Genomic DNA, 26,427 nt, shown 5'->3' with positions numbered 1-26,427 from the left:
ATCGTATGGTTTTTAGATTATTCCACATATAATAATCAAGCGTCCTAGTTAGGGTTTCTATTGCAGCAGTGATACACTGTGACTAAAAAGCAGGCTGGGAGGAAGGGGTTATTCGGTGTTCATTTCCTTTTCTCTATTCACCCTTGGAGGAAGGCAGGAGCCTGGAGGCAGAAGCTGATTCAGAGGCCATAGAGAGGCTCTGCTTATTGGCCTGCTATGATGACTTTTCTCTGCCTGCTTCTTAGAGAACCCATGACCACCAGCCCAGAGTTGGTCCCACCCACCATAACCCAGGCCCTCCCACATCAGTCACTAGGAAAATGTCTTACATACTTACAAACACTCAGATCTTGTGAAGCATTTTTGTAATTGAGGTTCCCTCCTCTCAAATGACTCGAGGCTGTGCTAAATTGAGATAAAATGATCCGGTCCAATAGCATTCTATTATTCTGTTTCCAAGGAATTGGGACTGGACCAAACGCATGCAAATCTAGTTTTTTAAAGTTGCCATTTTTATTCTTTATTCCGGATGGTTTTTCAGTTACCTCGCCCCACCTGTTATCCCATCTCCACCGTGTTTATGTTTCTATGTACCCAATTCTGTGCCACCTAATCTTGGTTGTAACCTTGACACATCTGGGAAGAGGGAACCTCCAATGAAAAATGCCTCCATTGTGTTAGCATGCAATCATGTCTGTGAGGAATTGTTTGGGTCGATGATTTGGGAAGGCCAGCCCAGTGGGCGGTGCCATACTAGAGCATGTGGTTCTGAGTCCGAGGAGAAAGCTGGCTGAGCACGAGGCAGTAAATAGCATTCCTCCATGGTCCTCTTCCTTAGCACTTGTCTTGGCTTCCTACATGATGGACTATAGGGTAAGCTGAAACAAACCCTTACCTCCCCAAGTTACTCGTGATCAGGGTGTGTATCACAGCTGCAGAGAACACATTAGAACAGGCCTAGTCTCTAGTTATCCATTTTCCATGTTTTCTTTTAGCAAAAACAGTCCATGTTAATGACATGAACTAGCAAACAGAGTTTCTACAGAGAAACCACCAACACAATTCTACCTCAGCGTACACGCACGCATGCTCGCACTGAGGTAAAAATGGCAATACACTTGTTTCTACATGTTATTATATCCAGGATAGTTTTATTTCACTACCTACAACTGATATTTGCTGGTCCTTTAGAACCCGTGGTTACTGACGGGAGGTTATATGGTGAACAGACCACAGCACTGATAAAAAACTGAAGAACTCCACCCTCCACTTCTCCCTCAGGTAGCTCAACACTAGACAGGCAGTGCCCAAGTAAGTTACTTGCTATGCCTGGAGGATGACAGCTGACTTTTCAAGAATTGTGCTTTCTCATTTGATTTCACCTTCTGATTATGAGGGTACAAAGACTTCAAATGAACCCAAGACCAGAACTGATCTGAAATGTTCAGCCCAGAGCGCTTTCTCTGACTCGCTGCCTTTGCCTCATGAAACACTGAGGCCAGAACCACCTCTGCAACCTTAGTTGGACTCTATATTAGTTAAGAGAAATGTTGGTATATGGAGTCTGGCCTACCTTTGAAGCTGGAAGGTGTGATTTCTAGTGTAAAGGTATCTGCTTAAGATTTCAGAAGAACTGGAGAATTACCTGGTTTCATATCGAGATATGTGAAATGCTTTTAGAACAACTTGGCTGTGACGGCAGGGATGACTAACATCTTCACTTAAAAATACAAGACTGAGCACAATATTTTTAGCAGAGAGCCTGAAACACTGTGTGTGTGTGTGTGTGTGTGTGTGTGTGTAATATAGAATGAAGTATTGTTTGTAAGAAAAGAAATAAAATCTTAATTCCTTCACTTCTGTAAAGATAAACTTGTTTAACATCAGTCGATCTTACTTGTTCTAATCCCACTATACCATAAGAAAAGAAAGATAGAACCACAAAAAGAAACAATAATCTTCATACGAGTTTCTCTAATAGTGAGCATATGATTCCTTATACACAATCAAGAGAGCCAAAGAGCCACTGTGTCTGCGGTCCTAGCACCCAGGAGGCTGAAGCAAGAGTTTGTGATCACAGAAAGACATTGTTTTAGAAAGAAAGAAAGAAAGGAAGGAAGGAAGAAAGAAAGAGAAAGGAAAGGAAGGAAGGAAGGAGAAAAGCTAAGACATTTGATAGTACAGATAGCAAAACCGTGAGTTAATTCAATGTTGGAAGTGATGCCCTTGAAGCCCTCCATGTAGATGTTAAAATTAAATATGACTGGGTTCATGGGAAATCCCCAGTCAGCTGCAGAAGACTAATACAAATCTGGTGGTCAAAATAATAATCATATGATAAAGATACCCAATGTGATGACCTGTAACCTTTCTGAAAAAACCAACATCCTGCTGACTAATATATATGACAAACCTGTGACTTTTCTGACATCCTATCAACATCAGCCAATTCCCTAACCACACGAATATTGTGTCCTTGGCCTGCGTAAATGTTTCTTACTTCCCCCCTTCCTCTGTTACCCATGTTATGGTATAAATTCAGCCTGGAGTAAAAATAAAATTGTTGCCTTGATCAGACTCTTGTCTTGGTGTCCTTCTTCGTGTCCCTTGTCCCCCATTCTCTTCCAGGCACCCCCGGACCCGTCATTTACAATTCAATAGCTAAACTCTTTTGCTTATACATACAATTAGTATTGTATCTATTCTCAACAATGCAACTAAGTAATATAAATGAAATTGTATGTCTATCCATGGCTGCTGTACTCAGAAACAGCACCACATATTTGAATACTTTAAGAGAACAATATCATTCATTAGCTACACTGAAAAAGCATTAGAACTTTACATTCTCAACAAATGAATCTGAGAGGATAGCTTTAAAAGCTGTGATGACAGACTGACACAACCAGTCTAATCACGACACAGGGAAGCTTTGGAAGCCATTACCTGGAGAACTCAACAAGTACGCTGCCAATATCTACCTGGGTATTTTCAGAGGGCAGGGAAATCTAAAGAGTTAAAATGCACACTCCAAGTCTTAAGATGCTAACTATTAAAAAGATTAAAGCGGGTCACAGGCCCACTGAGAATGAGTTTGGAATTGCTGGCCAGTCTTTCCTGGACAGTTTCTATAGTTTCTCAGCCTATCTTCTGGCGGTGGGGTGGGGGATGAAATTCCCTGTTCCCTCCTGAAGCTCCGTAGGCCTTGGCTAGAACTCAGTGTCAGGCAGAAGGCTGAGAACATGGCTATTTAAGGTCTGGTAGGAGCCAATTAACCTAGATTCTCATTATCCAAGAGGGTCAGATCCAACATGGAGCACCACATGGGAGTGAGCGCCTCTACTCTGGAGGCCCTCTTACTCTATTTGATGCTGTCCTTCACCGTCCCCTCTGCCAAAGCTCAAGCCACATCAAATGCTGCTTCTCAGTCCGGAGAAAGCCTACCAGGACCCAGCGAATAAGCCCTTCTGAGAACCTGGCTCATTTTGTGTCCTTAGAATAAAGGCCAGCATTTCTTTTCTTTCTGTAAAGGACTAGGCAGTGGTGGGTGGGGATCTACAGAGCTGCTGTGCTGCACTGCTGCCATGGTCCAAAGCGTGATTCTTAGGTGCAGGGGTGGGACATAAACTGACTTTGGCCTTGAGCCAGTTGCCTTCCCTTATTCTAGACAGTAAGTATAAATGGTGCCTGTCTTCTGAAAAAAGTCACATTTCCATTCTTCTAACCAGATTATTGGCCACTTAGTGTTTGATGCTCTCGTAACAAACCTTTGGCCTTGGCAAAAGGGTCCAGAAACTGAAGGCTTTGTGTTCATGATCCCTAGCGGTAAACGGACATGATCAGGAATTGACAGGCACCTAGGCGGGCCTGATGCAGTTTCATTTAGAGTCCTGAGCCTGTATCTATTCATGTTTTTTTTTTATTAATCTTGGATTTGTACTTAGGAGCTGAAAACAATAATCATTCTGTAGTGGCAGGTGCGTATTCAGAGAAAAATATCAAATTATGGATAATATAATACTTTAGAAGCCATAAGAGACAATGCATCTTCCCTAAACACCAAACAAATGTCCGTCATCACTGATAGGCACACCCCTCAAGCTGCAGGTAAACTCATTTACATGTGGAGAAAAAAAAAGAAACCAGAAAGCAATCTAATATATAACCAGGCAAGAATCACAGAACTTCATATAGGTAGAGGAAATGCTGTCAATCACACAGATGTTTCATATTACTGATGGGGACACTAAGGTCAGGGGGGAGCACTAACTTGCTAAGTTTGAAGAGGGACCAAGGGTCACCAGATGTTATCCATTTCAACTTCCAGCCTCTAGCTAACCTGGCTTACAGGGGGACTTGCCACATGCACAAGAGCCCGTAGCACGGGCGTATGCTCTGAGTATCTGGATATCCTTTACAGGCCTTCTTTCCGTTGGGCTTGGTCAAACCCCAGAAAATGTGTGGTGCATAATGAGGGAGCCGACTGCAGGCCTATCGCTGGCTGGGTGCTGTTGACGAAAAGTGCACAGGATAGAGCATCAGGTGGCCGTCTTCCCACGAGTACAAATGCTGGTCTCTCATATTGTATGACAACATGGCAAGAACAGACTGTGACATTCTGAGACCGAAGTTTGCATTGATCTGCTTCCCTCGTAACAAATCAAAGGCAAACGTGACCCTTGTATCTTTGGTGTCCGTGACATAGAGGATCCCTTGAGCTATGAAGGCATTGCCAGCCTTGGACTTGGGGTATGTGGTATTGATGTGCTGCAGCACAGAGAATGTCCTCTCGTCCAGCTGTGCCACAAGGATGCTTGAGCCATCCACACTCGAGGCGTAGATAATCCAGAGGCCCTTCTCATCCACTGCTATGTTGAAGTAAGTCTTGGAATTTGCAAAGAGGTATTTTCGATCAAAATACAAAGCATCTTCAAGCTTCAGAGTTTGAGGTGTCTCTTTCCCAAATTCAAATCTGAAACAGGATTTTAAAAAACGAGTTAGAGAAAAGATGTCTGTAGAGAGAATTCTCAGGAACTGAATGGACACATCACCTGTCAATAAGGAAAGCCTGTGGCCAATGACAAGAGGCAGGAAATAGGAGGTGGGCGTCCTGGCAGAGAGGGACCAGGGATTCTGGGAAAGAGTCAGGCTCTGGAGATTGGAGTCGAACGCTGGAGGAGACGATTGCACAAACCGGAGGCGTAACTAGCCGTGGGGAAGACTAAAATCGAATAAATGGGTTAACGACGTTACAAGCTAGACCAGAACAAGCTGAAGCTTATGGGCTAAGCATTTATCCATATAAAAGAAGCCTCAGAGTCTGTGGACACGGGTGACTTGTGCTCTTTATTAAGCTGAGTTACCAAGAGTGGACCAAGGCCTGGTGCTCTCTGTTGCCAAAGGGCTCCAGGAAACTTTTCTACTTGCCCTTCAGTGATGTCCTAAGCACCAGGGAAGTGAAGGCAGTGACTAGCCTGTGCTAGCAGAGGCAAAGGGAAACCATAGTTTGGTGTCAAGGACTGTCCTCAAATTAGCAGTGTGGCTGAGAACAGCCTTGAATACCTAACCCTCTTGCCTCCACCTGCCAAGTGCTAGGATTACACCACCAAGCCTTGTTCCTGTGTGCTGAAGATCACATCCAGGGCTTTGAACACTCACTCGAGATACGTCTGTAGCCCCTAAATATAGGTTTTATTTAAAACTCCAAAGTTTTCTGGTTATCCCTTTATTTCATGCTGAAATTTTAATAATAATAATAAAAAAGACAATTTAAACCAAGGAAAAGCTCACTAGATGAGAAGAGATCTAGTTAAGGCTGTGAAAACAATTTTCTTGTCTAGGTAGGAGGCTTATAAGCAGAACCATGCATGGGATTCCATGCCACTTAGCTCTGGGATCTGGTTTCCCAGACTCCAAACCGAAATGATATCCCAAAAAAGTGGATTATGATTCAGCCACTAGCTAAATCTGGGACTAAGTTGGGGATGTTAGGCTAAAGGAAAACACCAGAGGGCGCTATTGAGCAGCTGAGCACGGGAGGTCAGTGTGACTGATAGGCATTTAGGAAGCACAATAAACAGAGCAAGCACTTGGAAAGGACACAGCCATACCAGCTCCTGAGTGCTGGGAACTCTGTACTGCAGGCTAGCCCTGTGGGGTGAGGGAGCATGTGTCTGTCCTATAGGAGCAAGAGCTTCGACACATCCTGCTTCTCCTGCTCTAGGCGTGTGGTTTGATGTTAGGTCTAGGCTGAGGAGAAGCCCCCCACCCAGTCAGCACAGCTCACCCAAGCCTGGTAGTGGTAGAGGCTATAATCTGGGGTACTTGGGAGGCTGAAGTGGAAGGATTGTTAAGCGAAATGCCCCAAAGTGACTATTTTTGTCCTAGTTTTGGCTAATTCCATCATGCACGTCACCTCACTGGGAACACCGTGCCTAGCAGAGCCTCTCATGTGACTGTTGTTTTATTACCTGAACCGAAACCTTTGAAAATGTTGACCTCCCACCCCACCCCACCCTGTGTCACTGGCTTGATGTAATTCTGGGCTTTCTTTACAAACCCTATCTGGCCTTGCTTAGGAAGAAGAGTTCTTTGTGACAGGAGTCAATGCCTAGTCACATAAAGGACTCTTATACTGGTGATGGTATGTGACATTCTGCAGGGGTCCATTCTGAAGCCGTAAGTTCAAGGCCTTCCTTGGCAACACAAAGAAATTAAGAGCATCCTGGGCAACTTCGCAAGACTGCCGTAGACCGCTACACTCTGAGCAGGACAGCTGCCATCTTTCTCATAACAACAAACTCTGTGGCAGGTCTTGATTGTGGATGTTGCTTCCTAGGGTGTGGGGTGTTTAGAAGGTTGCTAAGTCCCCATCTGAGAGTCAGGTCCTTTGTCTGTAATCCTGCCCTAGCTGCATGTGGTGTTGTTTACTGCAGTGGGGAAGGGGACTCAGCTTGTGAAGCTGGAGAAAGGCATCTTTCCTGCTGGGGCGGGACTTCCTGGTGGTGGGGCTGCTGTGGGGTCTAAAGCTCTAAAAGCATGCCCAATAAAGCCACCAGTTCCCCAAGTTGGACTTTAGTGAAGCCACTCTTTGGTGTGCCAGTGTTCTGTGATGACTGGGGAGACTGTTGTTAACATTTCTCCAGGGAAAGTGTTCTCACAATAAAAATTAAAAGTAGAAAGTAGGGGTATATATATAACGTGCTCGTTGGCAAAGACTGCTTCTAATATGTGTGAGGCCTGGATTTGAACCCATACCTCAAAAACCAAACCTCCAAACCCCATTTTTAAAAAGAGATCATTTCTCATTTTAGGGCTTCTTCACCCTTGAACTCCCCTGTTCCACAACTGTGGCCCAATAGCCCCTGGTAACATTAAACAGACATCAGGCACCAGAGGCTCTGGTGAAGGTGTCTGAGCAGGAGAGGAATTCTTTTATACCAGAGTTTACCATAAATGATGACGAGAGATGGCGGTAGAGTAGGGGAGCAGAGTGAGGCAAGGGGTGGGCATTTCCTGTCTCACTACCCTCCAAGCTAAACTGGCTGAGTCTGTCTGCAAAAGGTCATGACACTGGGGTGTTGACTGCTGACCTTCCCTCATAGAAGGGAGTGGGGGGTGTTCCTCACAAGTATCCAACCACGTTTCTGATCCATTGTATGTAATTCTGTCCCAATTGCATGTGGCCTTGGGGGTCTTGAGGAAGGGCAAGATCATATAGGTGGAGAAGGACTAGGGAAAGGGGCAGCCATCATCCATGCTGGGGTTTCTTTCCAGTGTAGCTGCTTTAAGGTCACCCATGCTCCTGCCTGTAACCCTTCGCCCATTGCTCTGTAAGTAAGCTTGATAAACTCATGGGTTCCCCAGACTGGACTTTGGTGGAATCATACTTCTGTTTGTCACTGGGACTTTGGGAGAAAGGATAGATGTTGTTTTTATGTCTCCTCCAGGAAAAGAATCATAACAAATTATCTGAAGACAAAGAAGCTAGCCCCCTAGGTCAGAGGATGACCCTTCATGCCAGGAAAGCTCTGCCCTCACTTGCTTCCTGTCTCAAAGGATGTGAGAGTGGCAGACTACAACTCCTTGTCTCCTTCTCCCTGTCTCTCATCTTCCCATGGGTGCACATCAGCAGGGCCAGGGTGTGGGACTCCCTCACTGTATTCTGCCGTTCCTTTGGGGGGCAAACCCTGATTAATCTACGTAGGCACAGAAAGATGACAAAACGCATCTAAGTGACTACAGAAGACAGCACACAGTGTGCACACTGTGAGGAGACACCTCAGGGCATGGGCACGGTGGCTCACCTCACTATGGTGTTGGAGCCTCCTTTGTGGTAGTAGAGAGAGTTGTTGTAAACAGCGTGCCCGCAGCCATGGAAGTAATGTGGGAGGTGGAGGAGGGTGAAGCTGCTATTCAGGAGGGCGGGCAGGTCTTCAAACTCCTTCACCATGATGCCTGTGGGAGGGGAGGAGGGAGACTCTTACCCACCAGTGCTGCCAGCACTGCCCATGAACATCAGGCTGCCGAGAGCACATCTGTCCCCTCCCACTTACCTCACTCTGTAGTATTTATAAGATGAAGCAGCCCGACAAGCAGTCCCAGGGACAAACATTTGGTGCTTGTACAGTTGCTGCTTGCTGTCCCCCATCCCTTCCTTAGTACCAAGACCACCACTCCTCCCGTACGGCATTTCTCTCTCTGCATCCCCCCACCCCACTGGGTAGACAGAGGTTACTACTGAACTGATCAGTCAGTGTTGATGAAATAAAGACGTGCTCTTAGCTTTTTGCCAACTGATGTGTAATGTCAGGCCCTTCTGGAATGAGGCCACTCTTACCACCATCGGCCACTTCTGGGGACAGTGACTAGCCCTAGGTTCAGACATGAGAGGCTGTGAGATAGCTCTCCATCCAACAGATACATGGGAAAAATGGCCAGGAGTACTCTCATAGGATGGCATCAAACTCAGAACAATGGCCTGTGCACACTTTATGCCGTATCATTCTGAGCGCACCAGGTGGCAGAGACGGTAGTTGTAAACCATAATTTGTCTTTTATGTGTCTTCCACAGTGTGGATTAGTTGATGAAACCCGTAGCTGTCTTTATTTCTGCCTGGCTATTGTGTTATAATCAGATAGTCTGCATTGCGGTGGCCATGTCTCTACAAAGCTTGTGACTGACACATTCAAGTTAGAGGGTGTTCTACACAGTCAGTTGTGCTTTCTAAGATGAGAAGCCTTAGACCAACACCAATGGAGACCTCAGACACGTGGCTATAGAATAAGCTCGAAGGCAGGCCACAAGTATGATCTCCATTTCTAGGTGGAAATACCTGAAAAATGTTCAGTCACCCAAATGCGGTCATCACTCCTGTTAGCAGACTCTCTTAGCCAGGTCCCAAAAGTCTCTTTCACTTTGAGGACTTGGGCCGGGTTACCAATGGACGTGATCATGGGTTCTGTCGGAAGAAAAGAGTTCCAGCCAATTAAAGCATCCAGCTATGAATTTCCAGACGGAATGTTTGTGTGTGGTGCTGGGGATTGAATCCAGGGCCTATGCAGGAGAGTGAAGCACCCCAGCGCTAAGGCTCACCCCAGCACTAAGGCTCACCCCAGCGCTAAGGCTCACCCCAGCGCTAAGGCTCACCCCAGCACTAAGGCTCACCCCAGCACTAAGGCTCACCCCAGCGCTAAGGCTCACCCCAGCACTAAGGCTCACCCCAGCACTAAGGCTCACCCCAGCGCTAAGGCGCACCCCAGCACTAAGGCTCACCCCAGCGCTAAGGCTCACCCCAGCACTAAGGCTCACCCCAGCACTAAGGCTCACCCCAGCACTAAGGCTCACCCCAGCGCTAAGGCTCACCCCAGCACTAAGGCTCACCCCAGCACTAAGGCTCACCCCAGCACTAAGGCTCACCCCAGCACTAAGGCTCACCCCAGCACTAAGGCTCACCCCAGCGCTAAGGCGCACCCCAGCGCTAAGGCGCACCCCAGCCCAGGTGCGGGGGTTTGTACCTGTTTGTGGAGAATGGCGCTCATTGACTTTCTCATCAGCTCTCCCCACCAAGGTATCATCATTGGGTATGACACACGTCTCCCCTAAAATGACAACAACCAATGCGGTTGTCACAATGGGTCACATAGCTTTATATCCACAACCTCCACTTCCTCGTAAAGTCCCAACTATAGCCCTTATAACATTTCCACTGTGTTTCTTGGTTGCTTGCTTTTCAGCCACAGGCTCCTAACCAGTGTTTCTCTGTTAGCTGGGACCATTCCCTGGAAACATGGAGGAAGAAGGCTGTTCCAAACAATGCAGGTATTTGGAGAAAGTCAGGCTCCTCCACGTCTGCTGCTGAAATGGCAGCTTGAGTTCTGCCTTGTGCTTTAAGACAGGCAAGGCATTCTGGCTAACCTCTCAAGTTCAAAATCCCCTGTTGAAATATTTTCCATTAGCCTTTGTTTCTAAGGAACTTTTGAATTGGGCGGGGGCCAGGTAGCTCCTTGGCTGTCTGTTTCTCTCTATAAATTAGAAACAAGCATGCCAACGTCTTAGGACGGTCATGGGAATCAGAAGAACTAAGTATTTAGCACTGTGCCTGGTAGTGCTATCAGCACTCAAAACTAAGTGGCAGAGAATGCAGTTATAACTTAGTGGTAAACATGGGGCTCTGGGTTCAACCCCCTGCTCCCAACACACACACACACACACACACACACACACACACACACACACACACACACACACACACACACACTCTACCGGTAGTGGTGGAGATCTATGATCATTCTCTGCAGGGTGTTAACCAATTTGACTGGCCCACTATTTTCCAGTTTCTTACTCTCTCAGGAATTTGTTGCTACAGTTAACAGCCTAGACCTAAAGATGTTGCTCTCAGGGGACCTAGTGACACTGTGTCTTTAAGTTGTAACAGTAATTAAAAACAAACCAAATAAAACACTGCTCCTGGGAGAGGGTTGTATGGCCAGGAAGAGTTACACCATGGAGGTAAGTGTGGGAAGAGCAGTGAGGGAAGGGGTGATAGGTTCACCCCTGGCCACAGTCCCCATTCCCAGGGCAGGTATTCAGACTTCCTGTGAGCATATTTCAGGGATGGGTCTCATTTAGGACAACATCTCCTTTCAAAATTTGGTCATGAAGTCTAGAAGCGGTTATCTTAGCGTAAGGAGTGGGATCCCTTGACAGGGCTTGGTGACCTGGACACTGGTTGGTGAACGAATTTGGCTGCCGAGGGCCTTTGGCTCTTCTGCTTCCAGGAGGGCCTGGAGGCCCTGGGGGTCCAGGTGGGCCAGGGGGCCCTTGGTCACCTTTGGCACCTAGAGAGAAGGAAAAGGAGAAACTGATAGAATATTCTCTACAGGGACAGTTTCCGATCAGGGAAAGATAAGGGAGCAGCTCTGGAGTCCCACTTGTGCACCTCTTTCCTAGAGACAACTTAGGTTAGCACCGTCTTTACTGAATTAAAAAGCTACCAGAGTAGGTCCTGATGATCCACCATCTGTAAGAGCTATGCCAAGAGTTTTATCAATCGTCCATTCATTCTTCCAAGTCTCTCTGTGAGGTGCTAGTGGGCTCCTCTCAGGATCGTTCTAGTTAGGAAGTGGTGGTTACTTAAGGTCACCAGTGGACAGAGCAGGATCTCAGGTCTCAGAGCTCTGAACAGAGCCAGGCCTATGTCACTGCAGTGCCAGAGGGTCCCAATTCTGACTTCCTAAAAGTGCAAAGGAACTCTTCTTCCCCTCCCCCTCCTTCTCTTCCTCTACTTCTTCCTCACCTCCCTCTTCTCCCTCCCCTCTGTCCTTCCCACTCTCCTTGTGCTAGAGAATTTAACCCAGCAGTTCTTGCAAGCTAGCTGAACACTTTATTACTGAGCTAAACCCTCATCTTCTACAGACCTTGATTACTATCCAATCCCAGAGACACTCAGAGTGCCGCTGGGGAGATTGGTCATCTGCCATTTGAAACCCTCCTCCTTAACAGCCAGGTAGGAGAAGCATTGATGAGTAGCAGACCAACCGTGAGCCTCATTGGACTCTGCTTTTGTTCACGGTGTGACCTTGGTCTGACCACGTAATCAAACTTGAAGCAAGCTTGAAGCTTTAGCCTCCCCATGCCTGGGACTGCAGGCGGGAGCTACCACACCCCTCCAAACAAGGTAAATGCCTTAAATTACTCACGCTGGATACCAGCTTCAGACTTGCCTACATGGAGAAACAGGCCCAGGTTTGAAAATGCAGACCACCATGCTGAGCACGGTGGTCTACAGCTGTAGTTGCAACACTTGGGAGGTGGAGGCAGGAGGGTTGGGTAAGGTCAGTCAGCCTTTGCTACACAGAGAGTTCCAGGTTAGCCTGCGGTACAGAAGACTGTCTCAAACAAACAAGGAGGGAAGGAATTCTAGAACCTACTGCAGAGCTGAGGCCCAGAGAGGTGAGAAGTCACCAGAGCAGCCCATGGGTTGGATGAGGCAGACCTCTGTGCCCTAGTGCAAGAGGACCCCAGCCTACCTGTCAAAAGCACGTCATTGGACACATCTCCTTTGTCTCCTTTGTCTCCTTTCTGTCCTGGTGGTCCCTCATTTCCAGGTAGGCCCAGTTCACCAGCATCTCCCTTCTCTCCCTTTTCCCCTGGATTTCCTGTGGCTCCGGGTAACCCTGTGAGAAAACAAAGTCACGTTAACTGGTGTACACAATTCTGCCTCACTCTTCGTAGTGGTTGTACTTTTGCAGAGCTGCTTTGCAAACCAACCACGAAACCCTTTCCACCCTTCCACGGATGCTGTCATACACTCGTTATGGGATGGCATCTCCAGGGGGCCCTGGGAGCTTCTTTTAAGGAATCTGGCTAAGCCACTAAATTGAAGAGTGAAGCAAGAGAGGGGCAATGACAGTTTGAGTAATGCACCATCCCCCACGGACGGTGTGCGTGTCCTTGAGAGGACAGTAACTACAGCCATTGTCATCTGTGCTCTTAGTTTCTTACAATATAATGAGTGGTGGACTGGGCAGTCACTCTGCCCTTTGAGCAAAGTTGAAATGGTGGTTGTAACTGATGCTGCTAAGCCAACACTCAAGGGCAGATGACTGGCTGCCTCAATTCCTTGCAGTCTCCCCTCTGCTATAAAGGACTGTACCCTCTACTGCAGCCAAAGTGAACCTTCTGCTCCTTAAGTTGCATCCATCAGCCATTTTGTTGCAATGGCTGGAAACAATCAGAAAACACGTGTAGAGTAAGGCCAACTTGTGATGGTTACCACTGACTACAAACCAGTCTGATCCTTCCAGGCTTGTTTGGTTTATTGCTTTACTTGTGTGTCCACAGCCATCTTCCCTGGGATTAGTCTAGCCCCAGTGCTATTTGCCATTGGACAATCTTTCCAATGCTCCGCTCAATACCCCAGGCAACATGAAACGGGAATTCAGCTTTCAAGAAAATTATTCAGGATGTTAAATTGTAGCCAAAAGTAAGCGACCATAATTCAGGTTACTCTAACCGTGTTCTGAAGGTAACTGCTGGATTCCATAGTCTCTAATAGCTGAGGCATTCAGTACATGTAATTCAGGATATTAACAAACAAGGAAAAGCATGTCTCAATGGAGCAAAAAGGCATTCGATGGTGTTCAACATGCATTCTCAGTGAAATCCTCATCAAACAAGGAATAAAAAGGAAACCTCGTTCCACAAGAGAGTGGGAGAGACCGAGAGGCGGCATTGTCTTTTTCAGTGAAAGACTGCGTGCATTTCCCCTAATATCAGGAACAAGGCAAAGGTGTTCACACTTGTCAGGATATAGAGAGCATGATATTCTAGAGAAAAAGAAGGCTCGCTGATCTGGAAGTGGACATCCAAGCTATCTTTTTTTTGTTTCTTTTTTTTTTTTTTGTTAAATCTTTTTTTTTTTAAAGATTTATTTATTCATTATATATAAGTACACAACACTGTAGCTGTCTTCAGATACACCAGAAGAGGGCATCGGATCTCCTCACAGATGGTTGTGAGCCACCATGTGGTCGCTGGGAATTGAACTCATAACCTCTGGAAGAGCAGTTGGGTGCTCTTAACCGCTGAGCCATCTCTCCAGCCCCAAATTTACAACTCCTTTTTTTTTTAAAATTTATTTATTTATTATGTATACATCATACAGCTTTCTGCCTGCATGTATACAACTACAGGCCAGAAGAGGGCACCAGACCATAGATTATAGTCTGGTTGTGAGCCACCATGTGGTTGCTGGGAATTGAACTCAGGACCTCTGGAAGAGCAGCCAAGCTATCTTAATATGCAGCTGGCCTGATGGTTCATGTAGAAAGTGTCAAGGAATCTATAAAATCAAGCGCCTTGGAAGTTACAAGTACACGAGTATCCTGGGGTTCTGAGAGGAGAGAGTGGTGCACAAAGTCACTGTTAGGAATGGACCATATACAAATGAACCATATATAAGAAATAACTTCATTTTGCTAAGAAATAACTGTTCATTTTGCTAAGAACTCCCTGAAGATAATGTTTAATTGTGATGTTACTTAAATCGAGGTTGCAGGCATCAGGGGAGAGCCAGACGCATCTGTTATCACAAGCCTTCTTGTATTCTCGCTGACCATAACCATGTAATCATAAAGGTGATGTGGAACCTTCTGCATCCTATACCTACTGCCAGCTCTGTAGTCCCCATCAAAGTGTGGCTCATCTGCCCCTCCCACTGTGTTCCATTCGTTGACTAATTCCTCCTGATTAGTCACTCTCAGGAATGGCAAAGTTTTTCCTCCAGTTTGTTTCTTTGCTTTGTTTTTAAGATTTCACTATACAGCCCTACACAGCTACCCTCAAACTCACAGTGATCCTCCTGCCTCCACCCAGGAGTCCAGTGTGCACTTTCACAGCTGTTTTATCTGGGGCTTCAGACTCTCCTCAGGGCTTTGCGTACGCCTCGTGAGTGATCTACCATCTGAGCCAAATCTCCTGCCCGCTCTCTGGACCACCCTACCTCCTGCCAAACATGCTGCTGCGTTCCACCATAGTTATTCTAAAACAGCATTCGTGTGTGTATGTGTGTGTGTGTGTGTGTGGTGTGTATGGTATGTGGTGTGTATGTATGTATGTGTGTGAGTGTGAAGTGTGGTGTGGATGTGTGTGGGTGTGTGGTATGTGTGTGAGTATAGTGTGTGTGAATATGTATGCGTGTGCTTGTGTGTGAGTGTGTGTGTGTGTTGTGAGTGTGTGGTGCATGTGGTGTGTTTGAGCATGAGTGTATGTGTGTGTGTGTGTGTGTGTGTGTGTGTGTGTGTGTGTGAAGGCCACGTGCTGACATCAAGTATCTTCCATCACTCTTCACCTTATTGTTTTTAATTAAACAAAACAACACTGGCCAGGATGACACACACCTTTAATCCCAGCACTCAGAAGGCTGAAGCTGGCAACTCTTTCCCTTTGAGTCCAGCCTGGTCTACATAGTGAGTTCCAGACATGACTATATAGAGAGACCCCGTCTTGGAAAGAAAAGAAAAGGTTTATCATGTGTGTTGGGCATAGTGTGTGGTGTGCTCATGTGGAGCTCAGAGGACAATCTGCAGTCAGTTTTTTCTTCCACTGTGTGGGTCCTGAGCTTTAACTCAGGTCATCAGACTTGTACTGCTAAGCCACATCACGGGCCCCATCTTGCTTCCTGAGCTAGCGTCTCTTTACTGAGCCTGAAGCTTGCTGCTTCATCTGGACTAGCTGGCCAGCAAGCTCTCGGAAAGGAACCTTCTGTCCGCCCCGTCACTCCAGCTGGGAGCACAGGACTACACGGTTGTGCCTGCTTGGGCTTTAGCCATCGCGTGTGACAAAGCGTCCTCTGTTGGTAATTGACTGTGGCCACCCATGGGCACCACCCAGCCACGTTCACTGTGTGTACAGCATCTTCTGCCCACACCCAGGTTAGCCTGCCAGTCCTGCACAGCGCCACTGCAACATGTGACTCTCTACTGGCATTGGGTTACATCTGCTAGAGAAGAAACGTCATATTATTCCTGCCTAACTCCTGGGGGAGAAATGGCTCTCTTGTTTTCTTCTGGGGTGGCCCACTCAAAGCAGACGGTTCCATTAAGCCTGTGATAGCTCCAGGTTGGAGTCAGCTTCCTTGTCTTCACATCAGAGTGGGCACAAAGGAGAGGGCGCCATGCAAACCCCGATCTCCAGCCGCACACTGGCGGGAGGGCCGTGCCTTTGGTTTTCTTAACATGAAGGTTTGATTTTTAGAGCAGATATTATAATGTTAACCCTGTTTTCCTTCCCTTTCCTTTCCTTTTCTTTTCCTCCTTCCTTCCTTCCTTCCTTCCTTCCTTCCATTCTTTCTTTCTTTCTTTCTTTCTTTCTTTCTTTCTTTCTTTCTTTCTTTCTTTCTTTCTTGTAATATTAACTCTTACTGAGAAAATTTGAGACAGATGGGAAGAAAAAACCCAAAGCCACTTGGTTCTGAGGCCTGGAACCTCAGACTTCATAGAAGATGCCAAAACCTAACTGGCAACAACACTCAAGTCTCCAGCCTCAACTCCAAAACTAGAATGGGCTTTTCAGCCTCATGCAGGCCATTTCCACGTAGCTTCCTTTTTGGAAAGGACACCACAGAAAGGGAAATAAATCAGGTTCAGAGAGACAATACGTCCTGCTCTCACTTAGATATGGAGATAAGGCTGATCCCAAGAGCTCAGAACGTGGAGTAGTGTTTGCTAAAACCCAGACAGGTTTGGGGGCAGTGGGAAGGGAGTCAGATCTGTATGGAGTGAAATGGACAGAGGGATAACTTACCCTACAGGAACAAACTGAGGGGATCAGTGGCTGATGAACTGGTCTGAATTATTGAAAATAGCTCATGGAGATGACTTGAGATGTTCCCAACACAAAGAAATTGTGTAGGTTTTTTGAGACAGAGTCTCAAGTAATCCAGGCTGTCCTTGAACTCACTGTGTGTCTATGACTTTGAAATCCTGATTTTCCTGCTTTCAGGAAGATGTTTCTCTCTCTCTCTCTCTCTCTCTCTCTCTCTCTCTCTCTTTCTCTCTCTCTCTCTCTCTCTTTGTGTGTGTGTGTGTTTTAATTAATATGACGGTAGCACTAATCTGACCATTATGTCTTGTTTAAATATATTGAAATTCCATACTACGTGTCCATAATATAATTATGTAAATTTAAAGTATATTAATAGTATATGTGGTTTAACTATAGATATGATTTTAAAGTGTTATGAAATACATATTACAAGTAAAACAAAATTTAAATTAGATGGTTTAGAAGTTGGATATGACAGAGTGAAGGGAGGATTTTTAACTGAGACCAGGTTTCTCTTCCACCTCTGGAAGGAATAAATGACGCTAGCCACTGGGGATATAGCTCAGCTGGCAGAGTGCTTGACCAGCATGCGCAAGGCCCTGGGTTTGATCTCCAGCAATACATTGAATACGCTTGGTACATCTCTGTAATTCCAATACCTAGGAGGGAGGCAGGGGGCCAAGAATTCAAGGTCATCCTCAACTACGTAAGAAGGTTGATACCAGCCTGAGCTAGAGATCTTGTCTTACAGAAAATGGGAGGAAAATTCTGGAAAATACTAATATAGAATTTATGTGTCTGGCCCTAGTATTTCATACATATTAGCTCATCATCCCCAAACACTGTGAGATTAGTAAGATTACCATCCCTATCTAATAAATAGGGAAATTGGAACACAGTGAGCATGTAACCTATTTAAGGGTTCACACTGGTCAGTGTGGAGCCAGGGCCCACACCAGGCCTCTGGACTCCAGGTCTAGTTTTGTTCTCATGTTTCTGAAATTGGAAGGTGTGAAGGGTGTTGATTCTTCTGGAAATATTTAGGTTATAATCTTAAGTTCTGCTTCATTGGGTCAGGCATCTCTATAGATCACGTGATCATGTGGTTTAGATATGACATGTCCCCAAGAGGCTTGGTTCCCCCACCCAGAGAGAGAGAGAGAGGTGATCGGACCATGAGGGCTTCACCCCCTGATAGATTCAGCACAGAGTGGCTGGAACTATTAGGGGACTGGCAGGTACGGCTTGGATGGAGGAAATGATCACTAAGGCCAGACCCTGGAAGGGCGTTTTGTTTCTCCTTGTTTCCTGTGCTACTCCGTATTTCCCAGTAAGGAGATCTTGTGTGCCACGCCCTTCTGCCACGAGCCATGAGGCTCTGCCTTACAGCGGTCCTGAAACATAGCCAGCTGCCGTGCATGGGAAACTCTACCATGCAAGCAACATTCAACCTTTTCTCCCCTACATCTATCAGCTATTCCATCACAGTGGCCAAAACCAAACGAATTCAAGAACTTGTACCAGCTCCTACCCACCCTTAGTCCTGCTTTGACGGCCGTTAGCTCCTTGCTTATTCCCTTCTGGTTTGGGTCCCCAGAAATACCCGAGGGTGGCTTCAGACCTGCAAACCCAGGGCTTCTATTCTTTCTCCACAATTCCTTCACTGGACCTGCCCTTATCTTAGTTATGAGATGCTAATACCCTCTCTCTTGACTATTGTTTCTGTTTAGTTCTACCGCAGAAGCCATTGTCTACCCAGGGTCCTGTTTGTTCAGAACTGTCCAGGGAAGTCAAGCTTTCCCTTCTAGTAGTGTTGTCTGTCATGAGGTACAGAGCCATCTTTCAGTCAGAATAAATGGTGTTGACTACATTCTGCTCATAAAACAGACAGCCATGGTAGACGTACCATATCCACTTTCCTTACAAGATCATAACTACCCCTTGGGCTCATTCAAACTCTAAATGGGATCTTCATGCAAGCTAAGTTCTATCCCGGATCAATTCATTCTCCATGGCCGTCACTGACGGCCCTTTTCCTTGTAGGAAAAGGGGGTATACAGGTTTCTGAGGGACTGGGCTGTGACTGCCTGCCTGTGAGGAATGGTAATGTCTTTTCTTTTGATGGGTGTCCTGCTCAGTGTGTTTCAGTGACTGTTCAGAGGGAAGAAGGGAAACTTTGTCTGCAAAGGCTAATTGGCTTTGTTACCTTTGAACCAGTGTCTAGACCAGCACCTGTCACATAAGCATGTTTTCTATACATTGATGGAAACTTCTCTCCTTGTGGTCACATGAGGCCATGGCTGCTTAATTACATGTCCTCAAGACCAGGGCTCTGTCCCAAATCTTTAGGAAAGTGTTCCCTTTCTAGATGCTCCATATTCACTTCTAACACGGTGCTCCCCACCCCAAGTCTGCCACCAGAATATTAATTTTCTAGCCTTGATCACAAGTTTGATGCCTTCCCAGGATAAACCAAGTGGCTGCACATTCCTGAAGCCCATCATCATTCCATGCCGATGAGCATTGGCAGTTAGCATTATTTCTGCTCTGTGATTCCAGTTGTAATTGCTGGCCTGGTGAGGTCTGAGTTGACTTGGGTAGTGTGTACCCATTGTCATGTGTAGTGTGGCCTCTGGGAACACAAGTAGGTAGGCTCGCTGAGGGACAGAGGTGCCCAGCATATCTCTCTCTCTCTCTCTCTCTCTCTCTCTCTCTCTCTCTCTCTCTCCACCAGCTCCTGTTCAGATAGCTCTGGGGAGAGGTGCTAGGAGAGGGACTGCCTGTGGTGCTACTAGGGGGAGCTGTGCTATTTGAACGAAGCTCCTCATACCTCTCCTAGCCCAGAGCTGTGGAGCTAAGAAGCTATACCTAGAGAACCTGATAGAGAAAAAAAGCTCAAAGTCTCTCCTGCCAGGGTCTGCAAGTCCCCACCATGCCACATGCCAGTTTTCTTCAGAGGATTCTACCTTACCCTTTACTCACATACAACAGCCCAGAGAAACTTCCTCAGAGACAACGGAATCCCTTTGTGAGCGTCCTTAAGAGAGGACCCTAAGTTAAGCGCCCACCCTGAGTGTTGCCTTTCTACTCCAGCGGTGGGAGCTCTTCTGCTAGTCAGGAAAATCCTCCACAAAGGCCAACATCAGACCTTTGAAGGTCAACTAAACACAGCAAGCTGCTGGAGGGAAGGTAGCAATGGGAAGCAAAGGGGAGACTGAGCTTTGACTGAACAGAAGTGTGAGAGATTGGCGGTCACAGCCTGCTCCCATGCATCTCCAGCTGCAGACAGAGAAGTTCGTAGCTAGGATGCTGTCCCCTCTGCTCTGACGTAAACGTTTAGACAGAAAAGAAGATGCCTAGCATCTCAACACAACAGCTTCAAGGTGGGAGTTATGTTAGCACCCCATGCAGAAAATGGAGGGTTCTGTCTCCACACTACTTCCCACTGCTAGCCATCTGAACACAGTCATGGAGAAGAGAAACACAGGGATTAATTGGCAGAACTGCCTAGTTACCCATTTTTCCTCTCTTCCCAACTGCTCCTTTTTCTCCTTTTGGGCCCTGGAGACCAGGCTGTCCATCTGATCCATTGTGGCCTGGTAACCCACCAGCTCCTGGAGGTCCTGTGTCAAGCATCGAATGGGAAGAGTTAACATTTTCACTGAAGGCGATGTGATCCCTTTAGCTAATGAGACAGCCAGCATCTATGCCATTTTCCACATCTTCCTGCCTTTTCCTGACCTCCTTTTAAAACAGGGACAGGTGGAGGGTCTGGCGTATGGGGTGGGGTTAAGTTAGAGCCACATAAAAGGACATGGATGTAGGCAGGATGTGGCTGCCCTCCACCCCTCCACCACCAAGGACTCTGGGCCTTGGATCCTGGGCCCAAGCCACCATAGCTACCCCTTGAACTAGGAAAATACAAAATGGGCACTTACCTGGTGGGCCCGGTGGTCCTACAACAGAAGAGAGAAATTAGATGGTAAAGCCACAGGAGGTAGAATGAGAAACCCATACCACAAACCCCTTCCCTACTTAAACATCTGTTACCTGCTAAGGAAACCATCTAGCATTGTTTATTATTTATAGCTTATTGTGTTTCCCCCTAGGGGAAAAGCAACTCAGCAAAGACTCATTTGCTAATCAAACCATTTTTAATTATATTTCAACAGGTCTAATATAATTTTTGAGCTGGTTTCAATATAGAGTCATACATCAATTACCTTAGAAAAGATCAAACTAATTCTCTAGGGTCGATGGAAACACAAATTCCCATGCAGCCTGTTGAAGGGCAGGTGCCAGCACACGGGGGTTCTGTCACTTCAGAGCAGAACACTGACTGTCACTAGAACACCTTCAAGGGCACTCCCCCCCCCCACATGCACACACACACCATCCCCAGCCAATGTGTCTCCTCTAGGACACTAGAGGAGTAACCCTAGCCCACGGTGGCTTTATGAACCTGTATTTTGTTGCACAAAATAGCCTGAGAAAGCCTGAGAGTTCAGGTCAGGTGACAAATACATTCTTTAGTGTGAAATGGTCTGAGGACCTAAGTAGTTTGGATGAATCATTTACACAGTACTGAGCAAATGCTTTTGCTTCCAGAAATAGGCATATCTTACTGTTGGCTAGCCAGCGAGGCTGTAATGTGAGAAAACCGAGTTCCTTGTGTTTCTTTAGCTAATACATCATTCCCAGCTTGAGGCTTTGACCGCTCAGCAGCAAGCATTTCCAAACATATATCATGAACACCAAACTCCACTAAGAAATCTCAGTACTGGTGTCTGCTGTGTTCATAGTCTATGTGAGGACGGTAGAGCCTTTAAAACCACAGAGCAATAGAGAGGGCTAGATAAAGAAATAAGCCCCAGGTTACTGGAGAAGTTTCTGGCCACACTGAAAACTGAGAAGAGTTCCTAAGAAGGCAACCTTTGGACTGTGGTCCTAGAAAAACAGTGGGACTAAGAAGTCAGTATATATGAGCCCAATACTTTATGCAAGGGACAGAGAGAAGCCAAGGTCTGAACTTGGTCAGGAGGGAACTATTAAGGCTCAGGGTGGGAGAAAGAATAAAAGAACTGCCCATGCTTGTGTGGGTAGACAAGGCAGTGAACGGGCTGCACAGGTAGAAGCCCCTGAATCCCAGGGCACCGTCTCTGAGAGACAGGTTCCTGAGTGGAGTGTGTTGCTGGGACATTGGTGTAAGTCTGAGATGTTCTCTGTAGCTGGAAGATGAATAGAGCTAAATTAATTAGACAGGGACAGATGGGGTGCACAGAGAAGCAGAGAGGAGCGTGGTGGGGGAGAAAAAATGCAGACCTTTAAGGTGAAAGTTGGGCACAGTTGTGGGTAAATTTGACAGTCGAGTTGCGGAAAAAGCTAGAAATTCAGAGTATCTTCATGGAATAAGGAAGACTCCGTGTCCAGTTGGAAGTAAGTGGGGGGGATTTAGATAAATAGACTCTAGGACACTGATGAATAGAGTCTAGGGACATAGGATTCTCGGAAGAGTTGTGTCTGCAAGCACTTTCGAAGTGCAGGGATTTTCAGGGATTTCGGGTCTTTCACAATAGCTCAATTTTCTTTTCAGGGCATAACTAACCAAGTGACTGAAAGACTATAATAAAAACCTTAAGAAACTGAAGAAGATATCAGAAGATGAAAACATCTCCCATGCTCATGGATCGCTTAGTATAGGATTAACAGTGAACATGGCCATCCTACCAAAAGCAACCCACAGATCCAAAGCACTCCCTTTCAAAATCCCAACAGTTTTTCCCAGAATTTGATAGTGTTACCATTAAATCTCCCATGGAAACACAAAGTAAACAGGACAGGCGAAACAATCCTGAATGGTAAAAGAACTGTTGGAAGGATCACCATTCCTGGTTCCAGGCTGTACTAAGACAGTATAGTAATAAAAACAGCATGGTGTTAGCATAAAACAAACACATTGATCAGTGGAATTGGACTGAGGACCCAGACATCAGTCTACACATCTATGGACAAAGCCAGAAATACACATTGGAAAAAAGACAGCATCTTTAACAAATGGTGCTGGTCAATCTGGACGTCTGCATGTGGAAGCATGTAAATCGATTGCTATTCATCGCCCTGGACAAAACTCATCTCTAAATGGACCAAGGACCTCCACATAAGGCTAGACAGACTGATCTGCTACAGCAGGAAGTGGCGGGATAACCTCGAACGAATTGGCACAGGAAAAAGACTTTTCCGAACGGGACACCCACAGTTAACACAGGCGCTAGAAACAACAGCTACTACATGGGACCTTATGAAACTGAAAGGGTTCTGAATTGACAAAGTTCACTGACATTTGGACAGGGAAGCAGGCCAAAGATGTAACAAAATGGCTGGGAAATACCTAAGTGTTTACCATCCTTAGTCACCAGGGAAATTCAGGTTAAAAGTACTTTGAGATTTCATCTTACGCCAGTAAGAACGGCCAAGATCAATGCAACAAATGACAGCCCATGCTGGTGAGGATTCACAGAAATGGGAGCACGTACGCACTGCTGGTGGGAGTGCAAACCTGCACAGCCACTGTGAGAATCCGAGTGGAGATACCTCAGGGAGCTGGGAACAGATCTACCTCAGGATCCAGCTCAACCACTCCTTCACAAATACCCAAAGGACTCTACATCCCACTATAGAGACACTTGCTCCACTTGGGAGAAAATCAGGCGATAAGTTAAAGGAACACATCGGTAAAATGGCTGCTTGCAACATTCTGCCATATTCGTAGATCAATGCCTTGCTCAGCCGTCATCAGAGTTTCCTCCCACAGCAGATGGGAACTAATATAAAGATTCACAACTGGACAATGTGCGGAGAGTCAAAGACCTTTAAATGTGCAATCATAAAATGTCTTCATTAACTCTCTCCCCTCAGGGCTCAGGGAGAGAAGGCAGAAAGAGTCTAAGAGCCAGGGGTTGTAAGACTCCAGGAAAACACTGCCCTCAGACACCGCAGGACTGACACGCACGTGCTCCCAGAGACTGTGGTAACGCGCACAGAGCCAGCACAGGGGCAAGCCAGACGGGCAAGCCAGACGGGTGCCAGTGCTGAAGGTGTCAAGCGGACGTGGGCTCCTCCCACTACCAACAAGCTATTTCCGATTGACGACCGAAGGCAAAACAAAAACCAGTTTCCTTCAACTGAGGGTCAAGTATACAAACCACCCTTAAGGACAGGCCCCACGCCCGAGAGTAGAAGGCTAACACAGAATGAACTCGGCAAGTTCCGGGAGATTTTTGTTGTTGTTGGTATTGATGTCTCCTATAGCTTCGTTTGAGCATTTAAAAACATTATTGGCTTTTAGCTTTTATATTATGGTTTCTGATTTTGCTTTTAATGTGTTTTGGGTTTGTGTGTGTTTGTTATGCTTTTTCTTCCTTCTTTCTTTTTTGAATTGTTTTTTTTCCTGTTTGTTTTCTAAAGAGAGAAAGAAAGCATAGAGTTGGACTTGGATGGGTAGGGAGGTAGGGAGGAACTGGGAGGAGATGAGGAAAGGGAACTATGACCACAATATGTTTATTTTATTTTCATGGTGCGCTCCTTTAATCCCAGCACTCGGAGGCAGCGGTGGGTGAATCTCTGTGACTTCCAGGTCAGCCTGCTTCCAGGATAGCCAGAGCTACAGAGAAACTCTGTTTCAAAAGAAAAAAAAAATCAATTTTGAAAGTTTATAGTAATTTGCTGAAAAGGCTTGAGTCAGTACTGCGTCTTGACCAGCAGAGAGCACACGTGAGCACATGCACACACTGAAAAGGGTTGATGGTGACAGGAGTCAGAAGACCTCAGTTAATCAGCTTCTCTGCAGGATGTGTTACAAGTGGGCACAGAGGATGGAGGGACTCTCTGTAAGATACATGTTGATCATGTCAAATGGGCATCAGGAACTTCCGGGAGAGTTCAGCAATCGTGTCAGAGGTGAACTTCAGTGAGAAGTCCTCAGGCGCTGTGTGTTTACGATGTTAGCTAGCTCTTCATGGTCTTCTAATGAAATGTTTCTATTACAGTTCCCTGAGCTCCACTGACCACAGTTTTGTTTGTATCCAGAGACTTGCCCACCATGCTTCTTAAAATTAAATATCTGGGTGCCCTCTGGAGAGTTTAGCTCATTCCGGGTTGAGAGGGAGGCCTGGAACCTGCATTTTTACTGGGTACCCCTGGTGAACGATGTACATGATGACAGATCCAATATGAGGTGACAGCTTTCTAGAAGAATATTTAGTCACACATCCTTAAAAGGGTCCCCCGAATGTGGGAGTCCTTGCAGCGTGGGGCTTCTGTTGGGAAGTAGAATACATCTAGCCTTGGCCTGGAAGGTTTCAGAGCCATGCAAGCACTCTCTCCATGAGCCTGAGCGCCTGCTGGCTGCACTGAGATGACAGGTTTGAGGTAGCCGCAGCGTGGTGCTCTGGATAATCAGAGGAGGCGGTACTGGGAGTGTTATTCGAGCATCACTGGGTGCTGGAAAGTGAGAACTTTTGGTACATTAGGCCGAGGAAGTTTTACTGTCTGTGAATCAAAGTCTGACCTAACCTGTACTGGCAAACTATAGACCTCTAGCCATACAATGATTCAAAACATGCCATACTGTTGTTTCTTCTCAGGTAGTGGGTTTCAACTAGCAGAAACAGAAGACTCTTATTGGAGGCAAGAAATACAGGCTTTGCAGTTAATGGGGAAACGGTAGTAAATAAGTATAGCTTCAAGATTGGGCACTGGCGAAGGATAATTCTGCAGCTTCTGGGCTACCTGGTTCCACCCACAACAAATTCAAAGCAAATGGAAGAAGGACCTGTCCTTGCCTGTCTGCAACTCCTGGCAACATCTCCCTGTTCACCGATCCACAGCAGTGATCACAGAGGAAGCACTTTTCCCAAGACTGATTTAAAAGAAGGAAGGCATCAACACCTGAAACACCTGAGAGAGTGAGGCTCGGGGCTGCTGTTTTAGAGAGAGCTAAGGGAGAGAGCTCTAGGCCTGAGAAAACCTGGGCATTCTCTCTCCTCCCCAGCAAGGGCTCCTTGGGGTCCGGCTTTTCTCCATGTTGGAAGACGTGCTCTCCAACTTCCATATACTTAAAAAAAAGTTTGTAAAAATATGAATCTACTATGAAATTAGGCCTTTCTCTGGGGCGTGAGGTTAGCTCTACCTAGATGGCGCTCCTGCCCGGAATCCACACTAGCCTGTGGACGGAAGCTCATTGTCTGTCCCCACCCCCACTGTAGACAGTGTGGTCTGTCCCAAAGTGCCCACGTGCTCTGCCACTAACACTTTTTCATACTTAAGTTTTTAATTGAAGAGCTTCTGTGTAAAAGGAGATTCAATTTCATGGGAGAAGAGGGTGTTGGTTTTTGAAAGCGTGTCCTGAGGTAAGAAAGACCTACTCAACCCATTTCCACGGTTCCCCATCCGTGTTCGTCTCCCTCCTCTAAGTGGTCTCAACAGCTCCATCCTGCGCATTCGCCGGGCGCCTGCCTCTCGGGTCTCTATAAAAACCAGAAAGAAGCTTTTTCTATGCCTCTCAAGGCTTTTGTGCCTGTCACTCCATCCCTCTGAGCGCT

At 46.4% G+C, this 26,427-nt stretch overlaps 1 protein-coding gene across 1 annotated transcript in view; it reads right to left on the bottom strand.

Annotated features, from left to right (window-relative positions):
• Nucleotides 1-3,928: 3,928 nt before the first annotated feature.
• Nucleotides 3,929-26,427, bottom strand: part of Gldn (gliomedin) — a 44,077-nt gene continuing 21,578 nt past the window's right edge. The window contains exons 3-10 of the mRNA NM_181382.3: nt 20,767-20,784; nt 20,344-20,451; nt 12,532-12,678; nt 11,221-11,340; nt 10,018-10,101; nt 9,336-9,461; nt 8,307-8,457; nt 3,929-4,972 (exon numbers count right to left, since the gene is read on the bottom strand). Coding sequence (NP_852047.2) covers nt 4,492-4,972; nt 8,307-8,457; nt 9,336-9,461; nt 10,018-10,101; nt 11,221-11,340; nt 12,532-12,678; nt 20,344-20,451; nt 20,767-20,784 — 1,235 coding nt within the window. The 3' untranslated portion in view covers nt 3,929-4,491. The remainder of the gene's footprint in view (nt 4,973-8,306; nt 8,458-9,335; nt 9,462-10,017; nt 10,102-11,220; nt 11,341-12,531; nt 12,679-20,343; nt 20,452-20,766; nt 20,785-26,427) is intronic.

Source organism: Rattus norvegicus, chromosome 8 (genome assembly GCF_036323735.1).
Source record: "Rattus norvegicus strain BN/NHsdMcwi chromosome 8, GRCr8, whole genome shotgun sequence".
Taxonomy (NCBI): domain Eukaryota; kingdom Metazoa; phylum Chordata; class Mammalia; order Rodentia; family Muridae; genus Rattus; species Rattus norvegicus.
This window is presented reverse-complemented; position numbering and strand designations above follow the sequence as displayed.